Source organism: Merops nubicus, unplaced genomic scaffold (genome assembly GCF_000691845.1).
Source record: "Merops nubicus isolate BGI_N331 unplaced genomic scaffold, ASM69184v1 scaffold3955, whole genome shotgun sequence".
Taxonomy (NCBI): Eukaryota; Metazoa; Chordata; class Aves; order Coraciiformes; family Meropidae; genus Merops; species Merops nubicus.
In genome coordinates, this window is record NW_008612970.1 from 24317 (window position 1) to 43085 (window position 18769).

Consider the following 18769-nt stretch of genomic DNA (forward strand, 5'->3'; position numbering starts at 1 on the left):
AGAGGCACCTAAAGCACCTCAGATGAGTGAAATGGAACTAGGTCTTAATGTCTCCCTCAGTTCCTTTGTCTCTGGAAGAGAAGTAATGTCTACCTTATGGAGCTCTGTAGTTTTGTTTGTGAAGCACTTGTACACCTGGGGCTGACAATCACTATTTAAAATTGCTAAATCTTTCAGTGTACTTGCACTACCTGAAAGATTGGCACCTACTACTTGGAAAGTAGTTGTCTTTTCCATTTAAAGCTGGTTGAGTCGAGCTGGAGTTTTGTACCTTTGTGTGTTAGAAGTCTGAAAAGAAAACAAAACCCAAAACCATTGTTCATTGTCCTTGAGGTGAATTAACCTATTACATCCTTGGCTCTCCCCACAAATTATGTTTGCAGTTAGCAGCTGCCATCCCTCACCCCACCCTGAAACCTTCATCACCACAAGCAGATCCAGTTATATTCAAATGTAACTAGTCAACTCTTAAAGTAATGACATTTTCCAGACTGCTAATTGAACAACTTTGGGAAACAGAACTAGACTTTTGCTGCTCAAATGGTTATTCTCAGAGGAAAATGCTACTAATTGATTTTATACTAGTTCTCTTACTACTGCCTCACTTCAGGGTGCTTGAAAGGAAGCAAACAAATGCCAGTAAGAGAGTTCTTCATATTTTTATTATTGTGATCTTGCCTGTGAGTCTTAAGTTCGTCTTCAGATTGGACCATTGTGCTTGTCTTTCTTTTAAAGTCATGAATTTGGAGGGGTGGATAAGTCTTTGTACAGAAAAAAGGTCTTTTTCTGCATGGTGTGAGTCCAGGATACACCAAAACATTGGAAATGAGTAATGAAAAAGTTCTTTAAAAATAAGCTTAGACTGCATAGTAATTACTTTTTTTTTTTTGGCCAGTTGTTCATAGGATAGTGGGAGGTTTTTTCCCTCCAAGCCTAAAACTATTGATTTGCTCTGTGGTGGCTGATGAAATCAGGTTTCACATTTGGAAATACAGTGGGAACTTAAGTGTTTAGAAATAAAGCTGAGTCTTGACAAAGCTCTTTGCAAAAGGCCTTTGCACACCATCATTGTTGAAAGTTGTGCTTAGACAGAGAAAAGTATAAATTGATTTGATCTTTTCCTGGCAGCCACCTCATCTGCAGAGCTGTCACTCTTTAGAACCTGTCCTAACGTGGAGCAGTGTCAGACCCTGTGACAGCTGGGCCAGGGCTGAGCTGCTGCTCACAGAGTAACTTCCCCCATTTCCACTTTTGTGGTTGTACTGCTGGAGTAAAGAGCCATCGACTGCTGCAGACTCCTTCTGGGGCTTCTGCTCGTACCAAGAGGGAACCAGGCTGTTTGCTAGCTTGTTTGTGTGAGCTTCCACAAGGCTGTCAGCCTCTTCCCTGGGAGAGGACAGTCCAAGGGCTCTGGGTTTGCAGGGATAGTTTCTGAAGGCAGTTACTCTGTGACCACTGCCATGCTCTCAGCAGACCCAGCAGTAACCCATGTTCACTTACAGCTAATCAAAGCTGTCAGCCTGGGGTACTTGCTGCTGTCTGAGCTTACTGTAATTTTTTTTTTCCCAGGGAAAGGGAGGAAGTTTTCAGAAAGGCTTGGTAAAAATAGGTTGTTTGCTTTTCTTCTTAAACCGTGTTCTTCTAAGCACGTTTCTACTGTGATTGTGCTATATGGCTATCACTGATAATACTGCTAGTCTTAGAAGCAATTCCCAAATAAAAATATTCAAAGTAGGCTTTAATGTCGTCGTTGTAGGTCAGCAGTGACTGCTAACTTAGCCAGTGACTTTCTGGATTATTCTAGATGTAGGTGGTTGTGTACCAGCAGTGCCTTCATTTGAGGATCACTGATGACTGAATCTTTCTGTGAAGAACTTTGTGTGATGCCAGTTTCAGTTTGGTTTCAGTTGATAAGCTGAGCCCATGCCAGTGTTGATGGAGGTTTGATAGATGGAGCCCATGTTGTTCTACACTGGAAATGCATTTTTTTTCTTTGATAATAACCCCAAGCCTAACTTTCCATCAGGGTTGACTGTTACCTTTTGCTCACTCAAAGGTAAGAGGCAGGCTTTGTTAAAAAATTTAGTCTGGCCAAGCTGTAGACAGATGAAATGGCATTTCAAGCCAAAAAATTGAGAATTCTGTACAAGAGCATGGCAGTTGGAAAAAAATACTTTTAAGTAGATGAATTAATGAATCTTTGTTTAAAAAATTCCTATTGTGGAATGCACCATCAAGCCTGTAAGAGCAGATCCCTTAACCATGCACAGAAGATAGCCTGTTGTTATGTTCAGTTGTCCCTGGGGTGGTCTGAAATGCTGGTGAGACCTGTTTGGTGTAAGCTGGCGTTGAGCAGAAGGCTGTCATGTCAGTGTGCATTGTCTCATTCCAGCTACTCTGGCCGACTGAGCCAATGTGAGGCAAGTTCACAAACCCTGCCACTTAAATTTAGGTAATCCAGCTCCTGCCAGCAGAGTTGAGGATGGGAGGGCCACTTCTGGGGCTGAGGTGAGGAAGGAAGTTACAGTAACGTTTGGAGTAGTCCTATATAGGTTCCAAGAGTAAACTGTTCAGCCAGCGTAGCTGAAGCTGGCAGAGGGTTTCTCTGCACAAGCTGAGCAGCTTTATGATGATATGTTGATTCTCCAAGGTCATGGAACAAGTTGGTTTACTTTTGACTATGGCTCTGGTAAGAACACGCAGCAGTTTTTCTTCCATGTTTTTTTAATCCATCAGGCATGATTAAGAAGATCAATCAGAAGACAAGAGAGCTTAATGCTGTTTGGGGATTACCAGAAGCTCCACATTTAATGGAAGGAAAAGAAAACAGTCAGTACAGAGAAAAACAGCCCTTTGAACTGAGGAGGAGTGTCCTCAGTAGACTCAGTGACATGAGGGATTGTGAAAATGCAGTTTTGAAGCCCTTCCTTCCTCAGAGTCAGTTTGTCTTAAATCCTTCCCAGTGGATGTTTATTCTTGTAAACAGTCTTTCCCTCTTCTTTGTTGTCCTTAGTTAAACCTTACAACTAACCTCCTATCTAAAATTTCCTTGCCAAATTTAAATCCCTCTTCCCTTCTCAGTGGACATAAGAACAGACTGATTTTTTGCAGTGATCTTTGGGCTATTTAAAACGTGTTGTTCTATCTTTCTTCATTTTTCTCTGTTTGTTAGATGGAGAAAAAACAAAGCACCCCTACTGTTTTTTCAGTCCATGTCCCTTTTCTGCATGTTTTATAAACCTCTGATTGTGTTGGTTGCTCTGTTTTGCTTTCTGTTCTTTGGATCTTTCACATAGTGCTAACAACTGAACACAGCTCTACTAGGCACAAGGGCAGGCTTTGACATAGGAGATTTGGGATGGGATGGGGCTCTCACCCATGCCCTAACATCATGGGACATTTTACCCCATGTCTGTACGTGCTGCTCTCATTTTGCTGTAGCTGGTACAAAAGTCAGCAGAAACAAAGCTGGCCAAGGAGCAGCACAGAATAAATAACTGAGGGGAGAAATCTTTCAAATATCTTTCCATTTTCTGCTCGGTTCAGGGGGGAAATGGTTGTCAAATTGTACTGAAATCTATTTCTTGGCTTCGAGCACATAATGTAGACTACTGTTTAAACACACCTCTTCATAACTGCTTGGAATTTTTAGCTTGGTATCTGAGCCTTAAAATTTTACGAAGCTTGAACTAAAATTATACACAGTTGTTGGCATTAATGCAGCAGTCAGCGTTTTTTAATAAATAGTATTTGTTACAAAAGCCGAGGCCTTCTTTTGACCTTTTCGTAGTAGGTCCTAAAATCTTGTACTTGGGAGGGAGGAGGAAAGGTGGTGAGTGTTCACATTTCTCTCTATAAGCTGAGAAGGAAGAAAGGGCTGTTATTTCTGGGTTTAGATACTTGGAGACTTTTTTCCTTTTTTTTTTTTCCTCTTTTATTTTTCTTTTTGCAGCAGTGAGGCCTGTGATAACCCAAGATAGACAGGCAACTGAGTAGAAAAGCAAGGGCTGAATAGTAGTGTACAACCCAAAGAGCTCTAGTAGTTAAAAGTAAGAATCCACACCCAGAACAACTTGGAAATGTTAAGTTCAATTCTCATTGTCTGAAAACTTCGAGAGTGTTTAAACAGAATCACTAGGGTTGGGAAAGACCTCTAAGATCATCAAGTCCAACCATCAACCCAACACTACCATGATCACTAAACTGGTGATACTTGGAGCATGCAGGTGATTCAGGACTTCTGTCACAGCACCCTGATGGTCTGATGGACCTGAGTCTTCAGGTACTTGGTGATTAGGATTTTATTAGAAAATTAGGTCATTGAGAAACCTTCACTCAGGGCAACAGAATAGTGGAACTTCCTAAATTATCTTTTTTAACCTGCTCTGGAAAAGTGATGTTCTGACTGAAGTTTCGTTTCACACCAAGCATACTCTGTTGTCTGTAATGCTGTGAAACAGCATGGGACAACTGATCTTTGTTACACTAGACCTCTGTTACAAACAGAATCCTGTTTGCCTATGCATCCATCTATTCCCTGATCTCTAAATGTCAGTGGCTCTCAACACACATTTTTCATCCAAGAAACAGTAATTGGAAAATAGTTCATTTACCACACAGCTGTATTTGTTGTCGCAGTAATAGCATATTATTTACCAGTGAAGACATTTAAAGCTTTCATACTTTTCCATCAGAGAGTATCCTCACAAATCCCTAATCTATTTATTTAATTTTCTCTCGATTTATATAAATATTGAAAAAGAGGCGCCTTTCTGTATGCTTAAAGCACCTTGGGCATAGCTTAGGTCTACACTGCAAACAGAACCTGGAAAGGGCAGCAGTCTGCATCTCCCTCCCCAGGAGCAAAGGAGGCAGCTCAGAAAGTCAGATTTCTCTTTCACTCACCCATTAACAGTTTACTCCCTTGACCATTCGCTTTGTTTATCTCTGCCCAACCTACTAAAACTGTTCTAAATGAGGGAATAAATTGTTAAGGAGAAGGCATTTTCCAGAAGTCTGCAGCTGTATCACAGAGGGTACTTTATTATTCAAGTTGGAGGGCTGGAAGGCTGATGAAATGGGGTTTGCTTGGTGCACAACCAGTCCTGGTGGCTGGCTCTGGCTGGCTGGCCGTCCTCACCACTGTAAGGGACAGAGCAGAAAGTAGTTCCTTCCCAATGGAGTTTGGTTTCATTGTTAAAAGATGATATATTGGGTAAATGGAGGGTTCAGAGCAGTGAAAAGCTTCTGCTTTTTGGTTGATCAGTGGTGGTTTCTCTGTATGCACAAATGTTCCTTAGCAAAGCCCTGATTTTTTTAAAGAAACAAAGCCAGGGTAGGTGGTTCAGCCACTGTGGTTCTGAGTTAGGCTGTTATAGTTTAACTCTTGAGAAACTGACTTTTTTCTTCATCTCCTGTAATAATATATCTTTGACTGTGGCAAAAATCAAAATCCAAGCAGACACCTTCCTTTTTTTATTGAGATTGGCAGCTTTCACACAATGCTTTCTGAAAAAAGTGTTCTTTTTTTTTTTTTTTCTTTTAAAGAAAATGGCATAAAAACCCCACCCCAGCCAGGACTTTATATGCACATTTAGAGATGTGAAGTGTTACACCTCTGCACAGCTTTGCTCAGTGTTGTCTGTTAAATAACACAGGACTGATACTAATTGTTAATGTGTGATTCAGTGCTGAAGATTTGTTCAGTGCCATCTATCAAGCTTTAAAAATGCTGATGGCTGTTTCATGCTTTTACTGCTCATTTTATTTTACCCTACTGAATAAAATACAAAAATGCTTCTGTTACCTTCGCTATAAATGTTCTATAAAACATTTATAGCATGTTAACACGAATGTTAAAATGTTTATTTGTTTTGTGTCCCAGCTGGCAGAATTTTGTCATTTGTATCCCTTGCCTGTTTATGGGTTATGGTTTTAGAGGACTGATGGAGGCCACTTTGGTCAAACTAAGACTTCTGAATCAAGGGCACACCAGGTAGCACCTAGAAGAAAGATGCAGGAAGGAGAGCTTCATGTCCAGCATGCCAGCTGCTTTGTGGGTTTGACACCACACTGAATCTCATCACTCTGTTGTGTGGGGTGTTGGGTTGTAGATCTTGGGGGTTTGCTTCTGGCGCTTGCCACTGACCTTAGGCAGCTGGTTCATTGTGCTGTCTTGGCATTTGCTAGCTGAAGACAATCTCACCTTCCTGCTGGGAGATCCCTGAGGGAAAAGCCCTGAGCAAAAGCCGTGTTACTAGAGAGGGCACTGGGGAGCTCCTGCTTTTTGGTGTGGCACAGGAGGGAGGAATATTGTAATGTCATAGCAGTGTAGTGAAGCCAGAATGGGAGATCTGGTACGTGAGATTCATGTATTTTAAGGCAAAACCAATTTCACTTGCTTGTAGTCTCACATTCACATGCTTGCAAACACTAAGATGCATAATAATGGAAAAGTTTGTCTTGGAGGGGAACTCTCAAGGTCATCTATTCCAACCCCCCTGCCATGGGCAGGGACATCTTCAGCTACATTAGGTTGCTGAGCCCCATCCTGTGTGACTTTGAACACTTAATGAAGTCAACTGTCCAGCATTCAGCTACTGAGACATCTGAATCCAAGTGGTCTTTTTGAGATGCTTTATGATGACAGCAGGAACAAAGGATCACCACATGTCCAGTTGTCATCACGTCACCTAGGTTCTTCTTGGGATGGGGACCACAGCTTGGTTTGTTTCTTTGAGTTGGTTTGGTTTTCTTTGAATTTGCCTTTCATACCTTTTAAAAGCAGATAGTAGTTGGTGTCTCCATCCTGTCCCACTTCTGGGAGTTGTCAAGAGTTAGTCTTAATCCTTTGTCTCCTTGATGTAGTTGTCCTAAGAAAGTGCATGCGGGGAGGTGGTGGGATTTAGTTGCCATTCTGAGAGTCTTTCTGCTGTTTTTCTCAGCATTTCTGTGCCCCAGCATTGCCATTCATTTGCAGCTCAGGCCTGTGTAATGTTTGCACTGTGGTTCTCTGCAACAGGAGATTCAGAGCTGCCCTGATGTCCCTGACTGCCTTTTTACTTCATGGAATATGGTTTCCATGAGTCTTACAGTAATAGGTAGAAGAGCTGAGAGACATGGCTGGTTTTGTAGACTAAGAATATAATTTTGGAAAGGAAAAACATAATATCTTTATTTAATTTTCCTTTACAACAAAGAACATCTCCAGTGTAAGTAGGATGTGGCTATCGTGTGACTTGGTTGCTTACCTAGGTCAGCAACTGCAGCAATTCCTGTCTGCAAAACTGAACTCGTACAGTGTGTCACCAGCCCTGTTTTGGTTGGTGGACTTTCACCCCTGGATTAATGCTTTGACATTGTAAGGTTTTAATCCAGAAATCTGGGTTGGTATGAAATGCACAGCAAGGTTTGCTGCTAGAAATCAAAACTTGGTGAGCACAATACAGTTCCACAGGGTTGGGGTTTTTTCTACTTCTTTTCCTCTTGACTTGTGAGTTCTGGATAAATGAAACAATTCTTGGGTGTCTTCTGACAGATAAACAGAGGTCACATGACAACTGAAGCGAAGAGGGCTGCCAAGATGGAGAAGAAGCTGAAGATCTTGCTGGGTGGTTACCAGTCTCGAGCAATGGGCCTCATCAAGCAGCTGAACGACCTGTGGGACCAGATCGAGCAGGCACACCTGGAGCTGAGGACCTTTGAGGAGCTGAAGAAGCACGAGGATGCTGCAATCCCTCGGAGGCTGGAGGTGAGATTCCTGAAGGCAAACCTCGGGTCAGATGCAGGCACTTTGTGGGAAGGATGTTTTAACAGGGCTCTGAGGTTCACAGCCTGAGTTTGTGTCACATTTTTAATGGTCTTTTTAAATCTTACTTTGGGCTATTACCAGACTCCTCTGCCATTCCCCTCAATAGCAAAGTTTTTTAATAGATATATATTAGAAGCTGGGATTAATCTGCTAGTGTGTTCTTGAACTTTGTTTTTCTTTTACTTCCTTGTGTGGTTTATTTTATTAATCTTCTGCAATGCGTATCGACAGAAGTTCCATATCCATATTAATTTGGCTTGTTTTGGTTTTAATTACTGTTAGAACTTAGGGTAGATCTGAAACTTTTGTAAAGCCTCCTACTTCCTTAAAAGCCAGTGGACCAAATGCCAGCATGTACTAGAGCAGATTCTCCTTCCTGTTCACATGTTGGTGGTATTACTCCCTGAAGCCAGCGCTGATGTCAGACTTGCAGATGGCTGGACCTTGAGAAAGCCTGTACTGAAATGGGATTCCTCTGGTGATTTAAACATGCCTTTCAGATTCAGAAGCTGAGCAGCAGTTCTGTAATTACAGCTCTGAGCCATGCTCAGAGTTTAGGCTATTTGCTTGCAGTCCTGTTGCTGGCTAACAACGTGTGTGTGTGTGGTGGGGAGCATTGCTCCTGAGTAGCACCACCTGCCTTACCAGCCCCTAGCTAGCTGGCAGGGTTTTGAGGAGGAAGATGCCACTTAAGCAGCCTTACCTTCAGCCTGGAGCTAGCAGAAGCAGGTACACTGAAATACCTGAAAACAATGTCTCAAAGCCACCATTCTTTGTTTAAGCATCTTCAGGATACTCTTCTGTGCTTTGTTCTACTAGCAAGGCAGTGCTCTACCAGGATTCAGTCCTAGACTGGAGCCAGTGCCAGGCTTGCTTTCCAAATGAGAAGTACTCATCTGAGGACAATTTTTCTTTTTTTTTCCCTTCTAGAAGAGAGGGCTCCATTGAGTCTCAAATCTTCTCTCAACCACTTGCTGTAAAAATGATAACGTTTATCAAATCTTAAAACAGAATTTGTGAAGACAATTCAGAAATGCTGATAGGTGTGTTTACAAACTCAAGTGATTAATTGACTTAGTGTAAGTTAACAGTAAAAATATTCAGTAGCTTGAGAGATACCTGTTTTTAGCACCTATTTTTAGTAAATGGCTACACAGGGCTAATCCTCAGGATACGTTTACTGTCTCTTCTGATACAAGAGTGAAGGGAGATCAAACAAACTAGCAGCTGTTAGTTTCAGAACCAGCAGTAGTTCTTTGTGCACTATGTAATTAGCAGAAGAAGGCCTGTGGAAGGCCTTATTGCAGGACATAGGGTCAATTAGGAAGGCTGCCAAAAAAAGGTTTTGAACAAACTTATACCAGTTAAATACAACTCACTACTAGTGGCAGGTTTCCAATCTGAAATCTCTCCTTTTGAAATATTTGATACTAACCACTGTCAAAACTAGGGTAAGGTATCTGTCACATGAAGTAGGGTGACTGATTCTTGATACTCTACATCAACTGCTTTGTTTCACATTTAGATTTAAAATAAGTAATTTCAGCAATGTCCTGTCTCAGTTCTGACCCCTTTCTCTGAATGAACGAAGACACAACCTTTTGTAAAGATCTTTTTGGGTGTGACTATTGGAAAAACTGACTGCTTGCTTAATTATATTTTCCTTACAGTGTCTGAAGGAAGATGTGCAGAGACAGCAGGAGAGAGAGAAGGAGCTTCAGCAGAGATTTGCTGACTTCATGTTGGATAAAGAGACTTTTCAAGCAAAGTACTAAAGCAGAGAATTCCATTTGTCACTGATGTGTCATTTTTAACGTGTACAGATACTTCTTCAGCAGCTCTGGCCATCAGCTGCAGAAATCAGCTGTAGTCTGCTATTTGCACCTTGTCAGGGTTTGTTCTTTTAATGGACTGTTCCAGATGCTCTAGGTATGAATGGCTTTAGCCAGAATTAAAAGCTGGATTGAAATGTCCAAAATTGTATTAAAAGAGGGGAAAAAGAAATCACTCTGGTATGATTTTAGCCATGTCATCTGCTGGGGTTATCACATTATTCCTAGTGTTTCATCAGTCTTAAGGCCTGTAAGATACATGCCTGCAGAATAATGTCTTTTGAGCAAACCTGGAATGTCAAAACATAAATAGGAAATAAAATGCCTGTCTTTTAACTAAAATTGACTCCTCCCCTATCCCGAGCCTGGCTTGTGTTTTTGATTAATTGTCTATCTTTCCTTCCCTTGCTGCTGCTTTTATTTTCCAAGACTGTAATTTGTAATAGGAAGGACCTGTGTGGGATAACTGTGATCCATGTAATACCATATTCCTGATTCTTCCCTGTGCTGCTCCTGTTTTTATCAGGATGTTCAAATGGTCAGTTCCTGCTGCTCCTTGAGAGCTGGTTACTCCACATGCTTTGTTGCCCAGAGCAGCCATGGAGCAGGGTGGAGAAAAGCTCCCTCTTTACCTCTCTCCTCCGGTTATTCTCTCACTGCTTTGTCTGCTCTGAAGGGTGAGGGTGGGGTTATTGAAAAGGGTGAATTATTTCCTACTCATGGAGGTGCTTTTCTAAATCTCATCCAAAATGTTTTTCTGAGTACTGTTTGGTCAGACCACACTTCAGTTAGATGTTACTGCTTAAAATTTTGTCAGCTGTTCCCAATGCTTTTGATACATACATCTGCCAGAGTTGGCATCTCATGAGGGGATTGCTTTCATGCTCTTCTTTTTGTAGAGGGGTTCATCACTTCTTCAGGGATCCATCTTCCACCACTTTGGACCCACTTTAGGTCTCCTGAGCAATTGCTTGTGGAAATGCATGGGGGAAAAGACAAAGGGGTATTTATTGTTCCCAGCACAGGATGCAGCAATCCAGCACCCACTTGGGTGCACCATGCAATTGTGCTTGTACAGACAGCATTTGAATGAGGACTTTGCTGCTTCTGATTTTACCACGTTGCAGATTGTCACTTCGTTTAGACCTTGGGAATGTTACTGGGGGACACTGTCCAGGTGGTGGTTGTGTAGCTGTTTAAAAGCCCTCCACAGTGGTCAATGGCAATCAGATGTTTTTAAAGGCAACAACCTGTTTGATTTCTCCTGATCACTAGCAGGAGTAGGTACACGGCCAGCCTTGGAATGTCTTTCCCTTTACTCACCAGGACATCATTCTTCTGAAGTATTAATGCAATTATAGACTACATACTTCTAGAAATGTGTTAAATATTTAACTAAACCAGAGCACATCTGGAAAGAAGTATTAAGCATCAATCTTTCAGCATATGGGGTATTTTATCTTGGATGGTTATACCCAAAAGGAAAAATCATATAAATGCATATCATGACAGCTCTTGTGGTTGTGTGGTAGCTGGAGATATTAACAGAAAACCCTTGTAGGTTTACCAATACCACAACTACAATTATTTCCTTTCTTTCTAGGGCTGCAGCAGAACCTCTTTGATGTTTCCTCTAGTTTTGACAGCTTTGGAGCTAGACAGGTATTCAAACACTTTTGCCTTAGCAAATATTTTTAGTGGCAAATTCAGAAGGACTGATAAATTGCAAAAGACTCTTTTTCTTTCTTGACATGCACACAATTAACCAGTCATTAATTGTAGCATGTAAGCATTTGTGGCAAGCAAAGCAGCAGATAGGAGGGGTTATATTTGAAAGGTGTCTGCAGGAGGTTTATTCAGTGTTCCCTCCAGTCCAGGTTGTTCACACAAAGCTTAAGCAAGTTCACTGTTTTCCCTGTCTCTAGACATTTGTTGTCCTGAAGTTTCTGCCTGTCTCAGCAATGAAGAAAAAATAATGAAACAAAGTCTCTTACCTTCCTCAAAGCTCAGTTGTGCCCTGCTTTGGCTTTTTACCTGCCCCGAGCTGCCACAAAAATCATGCTGTGAGCCAAGGAGAGACATTTTTGGTTCAGAAGGTACCCAAGGCCCTGTGGTGCTTCTTGAGCTCAAAATGAATGCTGGAGGAGGCTTGATGTCGGGCTCTGCTGAGGGTCCTAAATGAGCCCTGCTGCAATCAGGACTGTGGCAAGCAGAAGGCAGAAAGTACAAAGGTGATGGTAAGCTACAGAGGCTCCTGCTTCCCCATCCTGACATTGTCCTACATAATTGCTACCAGAGCTTTGCACCTTTGTTTTGCAGACAAAATCTTGACAGAGACGTGGCTGTGGTACCATTCCTGCCTTGTTTTCCAGAAGTGTTCTATGATGCAGGCTTGATGGGTCTCTGACCATCCTGATCTAGTTGGGGATGTCCCTGCTTATTGCAGGGGGATTGGACTAAGGTGACTTTTTGTGGCCCCTTCCAACTCAAAAGATTGTATAATACTATGATTCCATGATTCAGAGCAGCCCTGGAGAAGGATGTGGGGGTACTGGTGGGTGAAAAGCTGGGCAGGAGCCAGCAATGGATGCTTGCATCCCAGAAGGCAAATCACATCCTGGGCTGCATCCAAAGCAATGTGGGCAGCGTGTCGAGGGAAGTAACTCTGCCACTGCTCCCTTCTGGTGAGACCACCTGGAATACTGTACCCAGCTCTGGAGTCCTCAACACAAGGACATGAGTCTTTGGGAGCAGGTCCAGAGGAGGCAACTGAAATGATCCGAGGGCTGGAACTCTTCTGCTATGAAGAAGGGCTGAGAGAGTTGGGGTTGTTCAGCCTGGAGAGGAGAAGGCTCCAGGGAAACCTCATTGCAGCATTTCAGTACTTAAAGGGGGCTGACAAGAAAGAAGAGGACAGACTTTTTAGCAGGTTTTGTTGCGACAGGACAAGGGGTGATGTTTTTAAACTAAAAGAGGGGAGTTTTAGACTAAACAGAAGAAAGAATTTTTTTTACAGTGAGAGTGGTGAAACACTGGCACAGGTTGCCCAGAGAGGTGGCAGAAAGCCCATCCCTGGAGACATTCCAAGTCAGGTTAGACAGGGCTCTGAGCAACTTAATGTAGCTGCAGATGTCCTTGCTCAGTGCAAGGAGGGGTGGGACTAGGTCATCTTGAAAGGTTCCTTCCAACCCAAACCATTCTGTGATTTTACCAAAGTATTTCAATGCCATGGGGCAGTAACTTATCACTGGCAGATGCTTAAGATGTTGTCTGAGGTTGTTAGTACTGTGTATCATTTGGCACAGTCTCAGTGCCCTCTCTAAGGTACCCAGTCTTAATTCTGCTGAAATCACCTCTGAAACTTCATGCTGGATGGTCTGTGCATATATGTGTTGGACCCAGAAGGATGTGTGTGGAGCAGCAGAGCCTGGCTAGGGAAGGGACTTGAAAAGTCATCGAGTGCCAATCCCCCTGCCACAGTCAGGGACACCTCCCACTAGACCAGGTTGCTCAAAGCCCCATCTGGCCTGGACTTGAACACCTCCAGTGGTGGAGCACCCACAACTTCCCTCAGAAACCTCTTCCAGTGTCTCACCAGCCTCACAGCGAAGAACTTCCCGAGAACATCCTGGGATCAAGGGATTCAGGTGTGGTAGCTTAAACCTGAGTGCTTAGGAGAGGTTTAATGAAATTTGGATGCTGGTAGATGTCAGTGCTTCAGGTGGCGATGGAGCTTGAGCTTGCTAACATCATTCTTGGGTGTAGACCCAGTTTACAGCCCAAACAACTCTCCTGAACCTCTTTCTGAAGCTGTGTAATTGCATACAGATGTTTGGTGGACACAAAGAGTGACCAGCACACCTTGACACCAAACTTAAACTTCTGAAACCAGCCCTTAATTTGGTCTTCATTTGCAAGAACAATAGTAATTATAACCACAAACAGTGCAAGGAGGTTAACAGTTTACTGCAGTGGGTAAGCCAGAACCTGGCTGAGTGGCAGAGGTGGGATGGGGGTTGTGTGGTGTGTGTGTGTTGACAAAGATTTTGAGAATTATTTAGCGTTCTCCCTGAGAAATTCCTTCACTTCCATTTAGCATGCCAAGATATATCTGCAAGTCTTTAAAGAATTTCAGCTGATGATTTCCTCCCTTCCTGGACTCAGACGTGGTATTTCTGTATGGGATCAATCCCATAGCTGGAGCCTGCTTCAAAGTCGGTGGAGTTGATAAGACTGTCATTTATTTCAACCAAGCTGGATTCAGGTACCTGGGAAAGCTAATGGGACAAGGGTGTTAAATTATAACTGCTGACATCTGGTCCATACCTGGCAGATAATAAAACTCCCAACATGAGCTAGAGTTAAGGGGAAGACTCTTCTAAGACACAGGAGGTTCCCTGAGAGAAATCCAGCAGAGCTGGGGCCAGCTCTTCAGAGCATGGCAAGCCTCCAGAGAACTAAGCACTGTTCTAACACTGTCATTAGTCACCCCAGCAGTGATGGCCAAGAGACACGGTCGTTCTCTGGCTTCCACAAGCAGAGCCTGTGCCAACAGGAGCATCTGGTCCTTGCCTACTGCTGCTTGTTCCGCTTCTGGACCCTTCTTTGCTGGGGCAAGCACTGAGGCAGCCACGTTTGGTTTAAGATGTGTTAATCCAGCTTGGTTGTCCCATCCCCTGTACAGACGTGCGTTGGGCCAACTTTTGAGGTAGAATTGAAAGCAATAGTGGAAGTGAGGCAGAATTGCCTCTGTTGGAGGCTGTCCCACTTCTTTGTCTGCTTAAAAGTGACTGTGACACAGGGTCTGTGGTGCTCCAAAGGAAGGAGCTAATGAGTCAGCTGCCCACCCCAGCTGAGCCCCTGATGAGAAACGCTGGAGACTCATCCCTTTTTGCAAACATGGCCTGAACGTAGATTTCTGAATAAAATGCATCAAAACCCATGTCTGAACTTTTTGTTTTGGCTGCAAACGCGCTAGCAGTATCTTAAAGTAGTGTGTGAACTTTGGCTTGCCTTCGATATCCCAGGACACTGATGTTGCTGGAGAAGATGACATTATTGTGGTCTGGACTTAATCTGTCTCACATTCATCTCAGGAATCCAGCTTGCAGTTATCTTCCATACAGTTGGGTTCAAAGCAACACCTGTCTTCCAAGCAGGGTTTAACTGGGAGGTATCAAATGGCATTTCCCCTGTTTTCGTGGCCGGGTGAAATGCATATTGAAAAACAGCCAGGTACTCATCTGAAAGCAAAGTGTCCTTCTAACTGGTTCCAGACTTGGACTTTCAGCCTTTGTAGGACTCCAGCTTGTACCTTTGGTTACAAACAGATTGTCTGGTTCTGCTGGTCTCAGAGACCTCCACTCATGTTAACTCCCATGGGACTGAGATCAGATTCAGAAAAAGATTTAAAAGACATGCTTAACATATATGTAAGCAAATCCATCCCAGTATCTCCACCAAGGACACACCATGGTCCCACTGCTTTCCAAGTTCAACCACCTCCAAGTGCTTGGTTCCATCAGGGAACAAACTTGGAAGCAAAGGGGAGTAGCAGTGGATAGAAAGAGGAGCTTCACGTTTTGTTTGCATGTGGGCACTGCTGTTAGGTAATTCCCTCCTCTCCCCTCCAGCTATCCCCTGGCTCATTATTTTTTTGATGTATTTAAATGAGGTGACTTTAACCAATTCCTGCTGCCTCTGGTATATCTGTGGCCCACGCAGCAGGTGAAAAGGTAAAGGACTGGATACAAGCAGCATCTTACAGCACCACTTCTTCTGCCAACAGGATTACTCATAGTGGGTTTGATTGTTTGCCAGTTGTTGGAGGGTGTTTTCTGGGTTTTTCTTTATAATTTATTAAGAGATGTCTTAGTGTCAGGGTTAGAAAAATCTCACTTTCAAATCAAAGTCAAAGGTATTTCACATATCAGATTAGACAGGCTCTGCCTCATTAGATGGCTTTCAGGTTTCCAAGTTACAGCCCTGGTTCTGATGTAGCTGGATTCCTTAAAGATTCCTCAGAGGAAATGCAAGTACCTCTTGTAAGATCATTTATGTACATCGAAAGCATTTATGAAATGTGACACGAGGAAACACAGGCTGTTTTATTATTTATTCAGTCCATATATCAGATCTTTTGCCAAGTACATGCTACAGGTAAATGCCTCGCAGGATCAGACAAATGTGTGTTAGGCTCCTCTCTTCTCCACCAATTCCCTCCCCTTCCCTAAAAAAAAGAGAAATGTGGGGTCTATTTTGTATAATTATCATGCCAGTAGCATTTTAAAGCATGTTATGCAGCTTAGGTGAGATCGTGGCCCCAGTGAAACCAATGGGAGATTTGGCTTCAACTTCAATGAAGGCAAGATTTCCTGTCCTCTCCTCTCCTGTCTGTATTTGATGAGCCTTTCTGTCAGGAGAAGAAAGAGATCCTCTTTTGAAAAATAGTCATAGATGCTTAACAAAGCTGAACGAGCCAGCCAGGATTACATTTTTTAGCTCCATGGCCAGCAAAATCTATTCCAGAACTAATTCTGATTAAAAGGACTGAGTCCACTGGTTGAACCTCAGACACAAAGGCACCCCTGAAGTAATTCAGCTGTATGATTTTATTTTTTTTTAACTAATTATTGCACTAATCTTAATAATATCTGGCCCTTGTGTAAAGCAATGATTTCAAAGCTGTCTCTCTCTTATCTATCAATGTTCATGAACTATCTTAGGGCTTGGGCAGGCCCATCACTGTAGCTGGATCTTAAATAAAAGGGTGAGTTTACTGGCCACATTAATTAGTCGCATGACAAACCATAAAATGACTAGAGATAGAAGTTAAATTAATCCATATATTGTGTCCCCCCCTTTTTGTTCTTAATTCAAACTCGACCAAATCAATCTCTAGCACAGAAAGGCTTCCCCCTCCCTGGTCTGTGATCCTACCAAAGCACTTGCAAAGGCTGGGGAAGAGGAAGGGTCTTATTTTAGGCCATATAGGTGGAGAGCACAGATACTGATGGAGTCCTGAACTCTGAAACTAGAATCTCACCTCCCTTTTCCTGCTGGTTTATTCAGAGATACTCACCCTTCAAACCATGCTGCTTCTACGTCCTTAACTCATCCTGGGTACAGCAGTGACCTCAAAGATTTTAATTCCCTTTTTCACTCATGCTTTAGTTGAGAAGAGGCAATGATGGTCTTCCTGCTTTAAGTTTAGAGGAAGACATGATCAAAGCTAGGGGCAGTAAGTCCTTTGGTGAAAGAGGAGAGAGTTCCTTAGAAGCTAATGTCCCCCCAGCTCTAAGACATTGATGGCTCCCATGTGCTTCAGAAATCACACTCTTGACCTGGATTGCCTTGTGCCTTGGGAAATGGGGGAGGTGAGTTTGATAGGCCTCAGCTCTGTGGGCTAAATCCCTAGGATGCTGGTTTGTGGTACATCTTCACATCTCTAAACCCAACCTTAGGCTTCCTGCTGTTACAGAAACCTGCCTCATTACCACCTAATGGCTTCATGGTTTTTCTTTTGGCCATCCACACCTCTGACCAGAGTCATGACAAGGCTCACACATGCAGCCTTGGCCAAGCTGAGTCTTGCAGGGGGTCACCAACCTGCATAGCAGCTGGTGGAGAAGGGGCCCAGGTTACTGGGAGAGCAGAAGGAAGGCCTCACTGTCCCAGGCTCTGTCAGGGCTGAAGCACCCCCTTAGGGAGCTGGAGCAAAGATCTTGAAGACATGACTTGGCAGCAGAGCATGAGCCTTGCTTTCCTCCAGGCCAGGAAAGCCCCAAACTTGCACCTCTTGGAGCCTCTTTTCCTCCTCACCTCCATGGGATGTTTTCACGTGGGCAGTCCTTGGTTTAGAGGACCCCAGGCAGTTTCTGTCCCTGTGCAGATTTAAGTCATGCAGCTGTGTCATCTCTGTATGAAAAAATGTCTTTCTGGAGGAGATGCCAAACCTTCAGCACTGTCAGGAATCTGCAGGTCCTCACCTTCAGTGATCCTTTTGCCAGTCCCAGACATCATCCATCCAGCATCACTATGTTGCCTGAAAAGTGTCTAAATTTCAGCAAAAGTGGAATTTTTTGGCTCTGGCCTCCTGCCTGGTCTCTAGATAGGAAGGTAGAAGTAGCTGGCCATCTTCTGCCTCACAAAAGAATATTGCAGAAAGGAAAGGAGGCTCAAGAATTGTGGTTATATTTAATGCTTGCTGTAGCACATCCAGGTGAGTTTTATTCTGTCATTCTTAATCATGGCAATGCTACCAACATCCAGGCAAAAAAAAACCCCATGAACTTACTATCACAAAAAATATCCCTCCTAACTCTAAATCACATGAAACTGGGAGTGGACTTAGTCACAGGGGTGAGGATAGAGCAGTGAATCCCCTTTCCTAGCAGGTCCCAGAACGTGGTGTTAGCAGCAAAACAACCCCTCCAGCACTGCATTGCCCTTCCTTTTATTGCAAATGCCTTTTTGGTCAGCAGCAAGGGCCTGTTTTAGTTTTACAGTTCCCCAGTGACCTCAGGACCCAGACTGTCCACCAGCATCTGTCTGCCTCCCCTTCTTCCAGCAGCAATGAGTGGCTGCAGGAGCACAGCCAAGCCAAGGTGGCCACAGGAGGGACAGTTGTGACAGTCATGGAAGAAACTGCTGAATCAGCCAGAAGAACAGGAGTTCACAGGGGAAGCTTCACCAGGCAAACACACCTTGGAAATACCAAACAAATTATAGCCACCAATGAGAAAGATTTGGCCAGGAGAGGTCAAGAGATGTTTGGAGGGACCTACCTACCTACCTACCTACCAGGATGTGTTCTCCACCAGGACAGCAGGTTGTCAGCCCTTTGGTGTTGTAAGGGACAGGTTTTTCTAAGGGACTTCCTTGCCTTTGGGTGCAGAGATGCCAAGTGGTACCTCCAAAAGTCTTGAAACCTAGGAATTGATGTAGTTGTGGCCACTTATGCTGTGCTGAACTCCAAACTGGGGGCTGGATTATACCCTACCTGGCCCTTCTAGGGACACTTCAGCTTGTGCAAATCATAGAATCAGGGTTTGGAAGGGACCCTAGAGATCATCTGATCCAACCTCCCTGCCATAGGCAGGGGCACCTCTCAAATAGAACAAGATGA

At 43.5% G+C, this 18769-nt stretch overlaps 1 protein-coding gene across 1 annotated transcript in view; it reads left to right on the forward strand.

Annotated features, from left to right (window-relative positions):
• Positions 1-9964, forward strand: part of CDC5L (cell division cycle 5-like) — a gene marked incomplete at its 5' end in the record, with an annotated part of 32363 nt that extends 22399 nt beyond the window's left edge. The window contains 2 exons of the mRNA XM_008941732.1: positions 7538-7750; positions 9481-9964. Coding sequence (XP_008939980.1) covers positions 7538-7750; positions 9481-9585 — 318 coding nt within the window. The remainder of the gene's footprint in view (positions 1-7537; positions 7751-9480) is intronic.
• Between the last annotated feature and the right edge of the window lie 8805 nt (positions 9965-18769).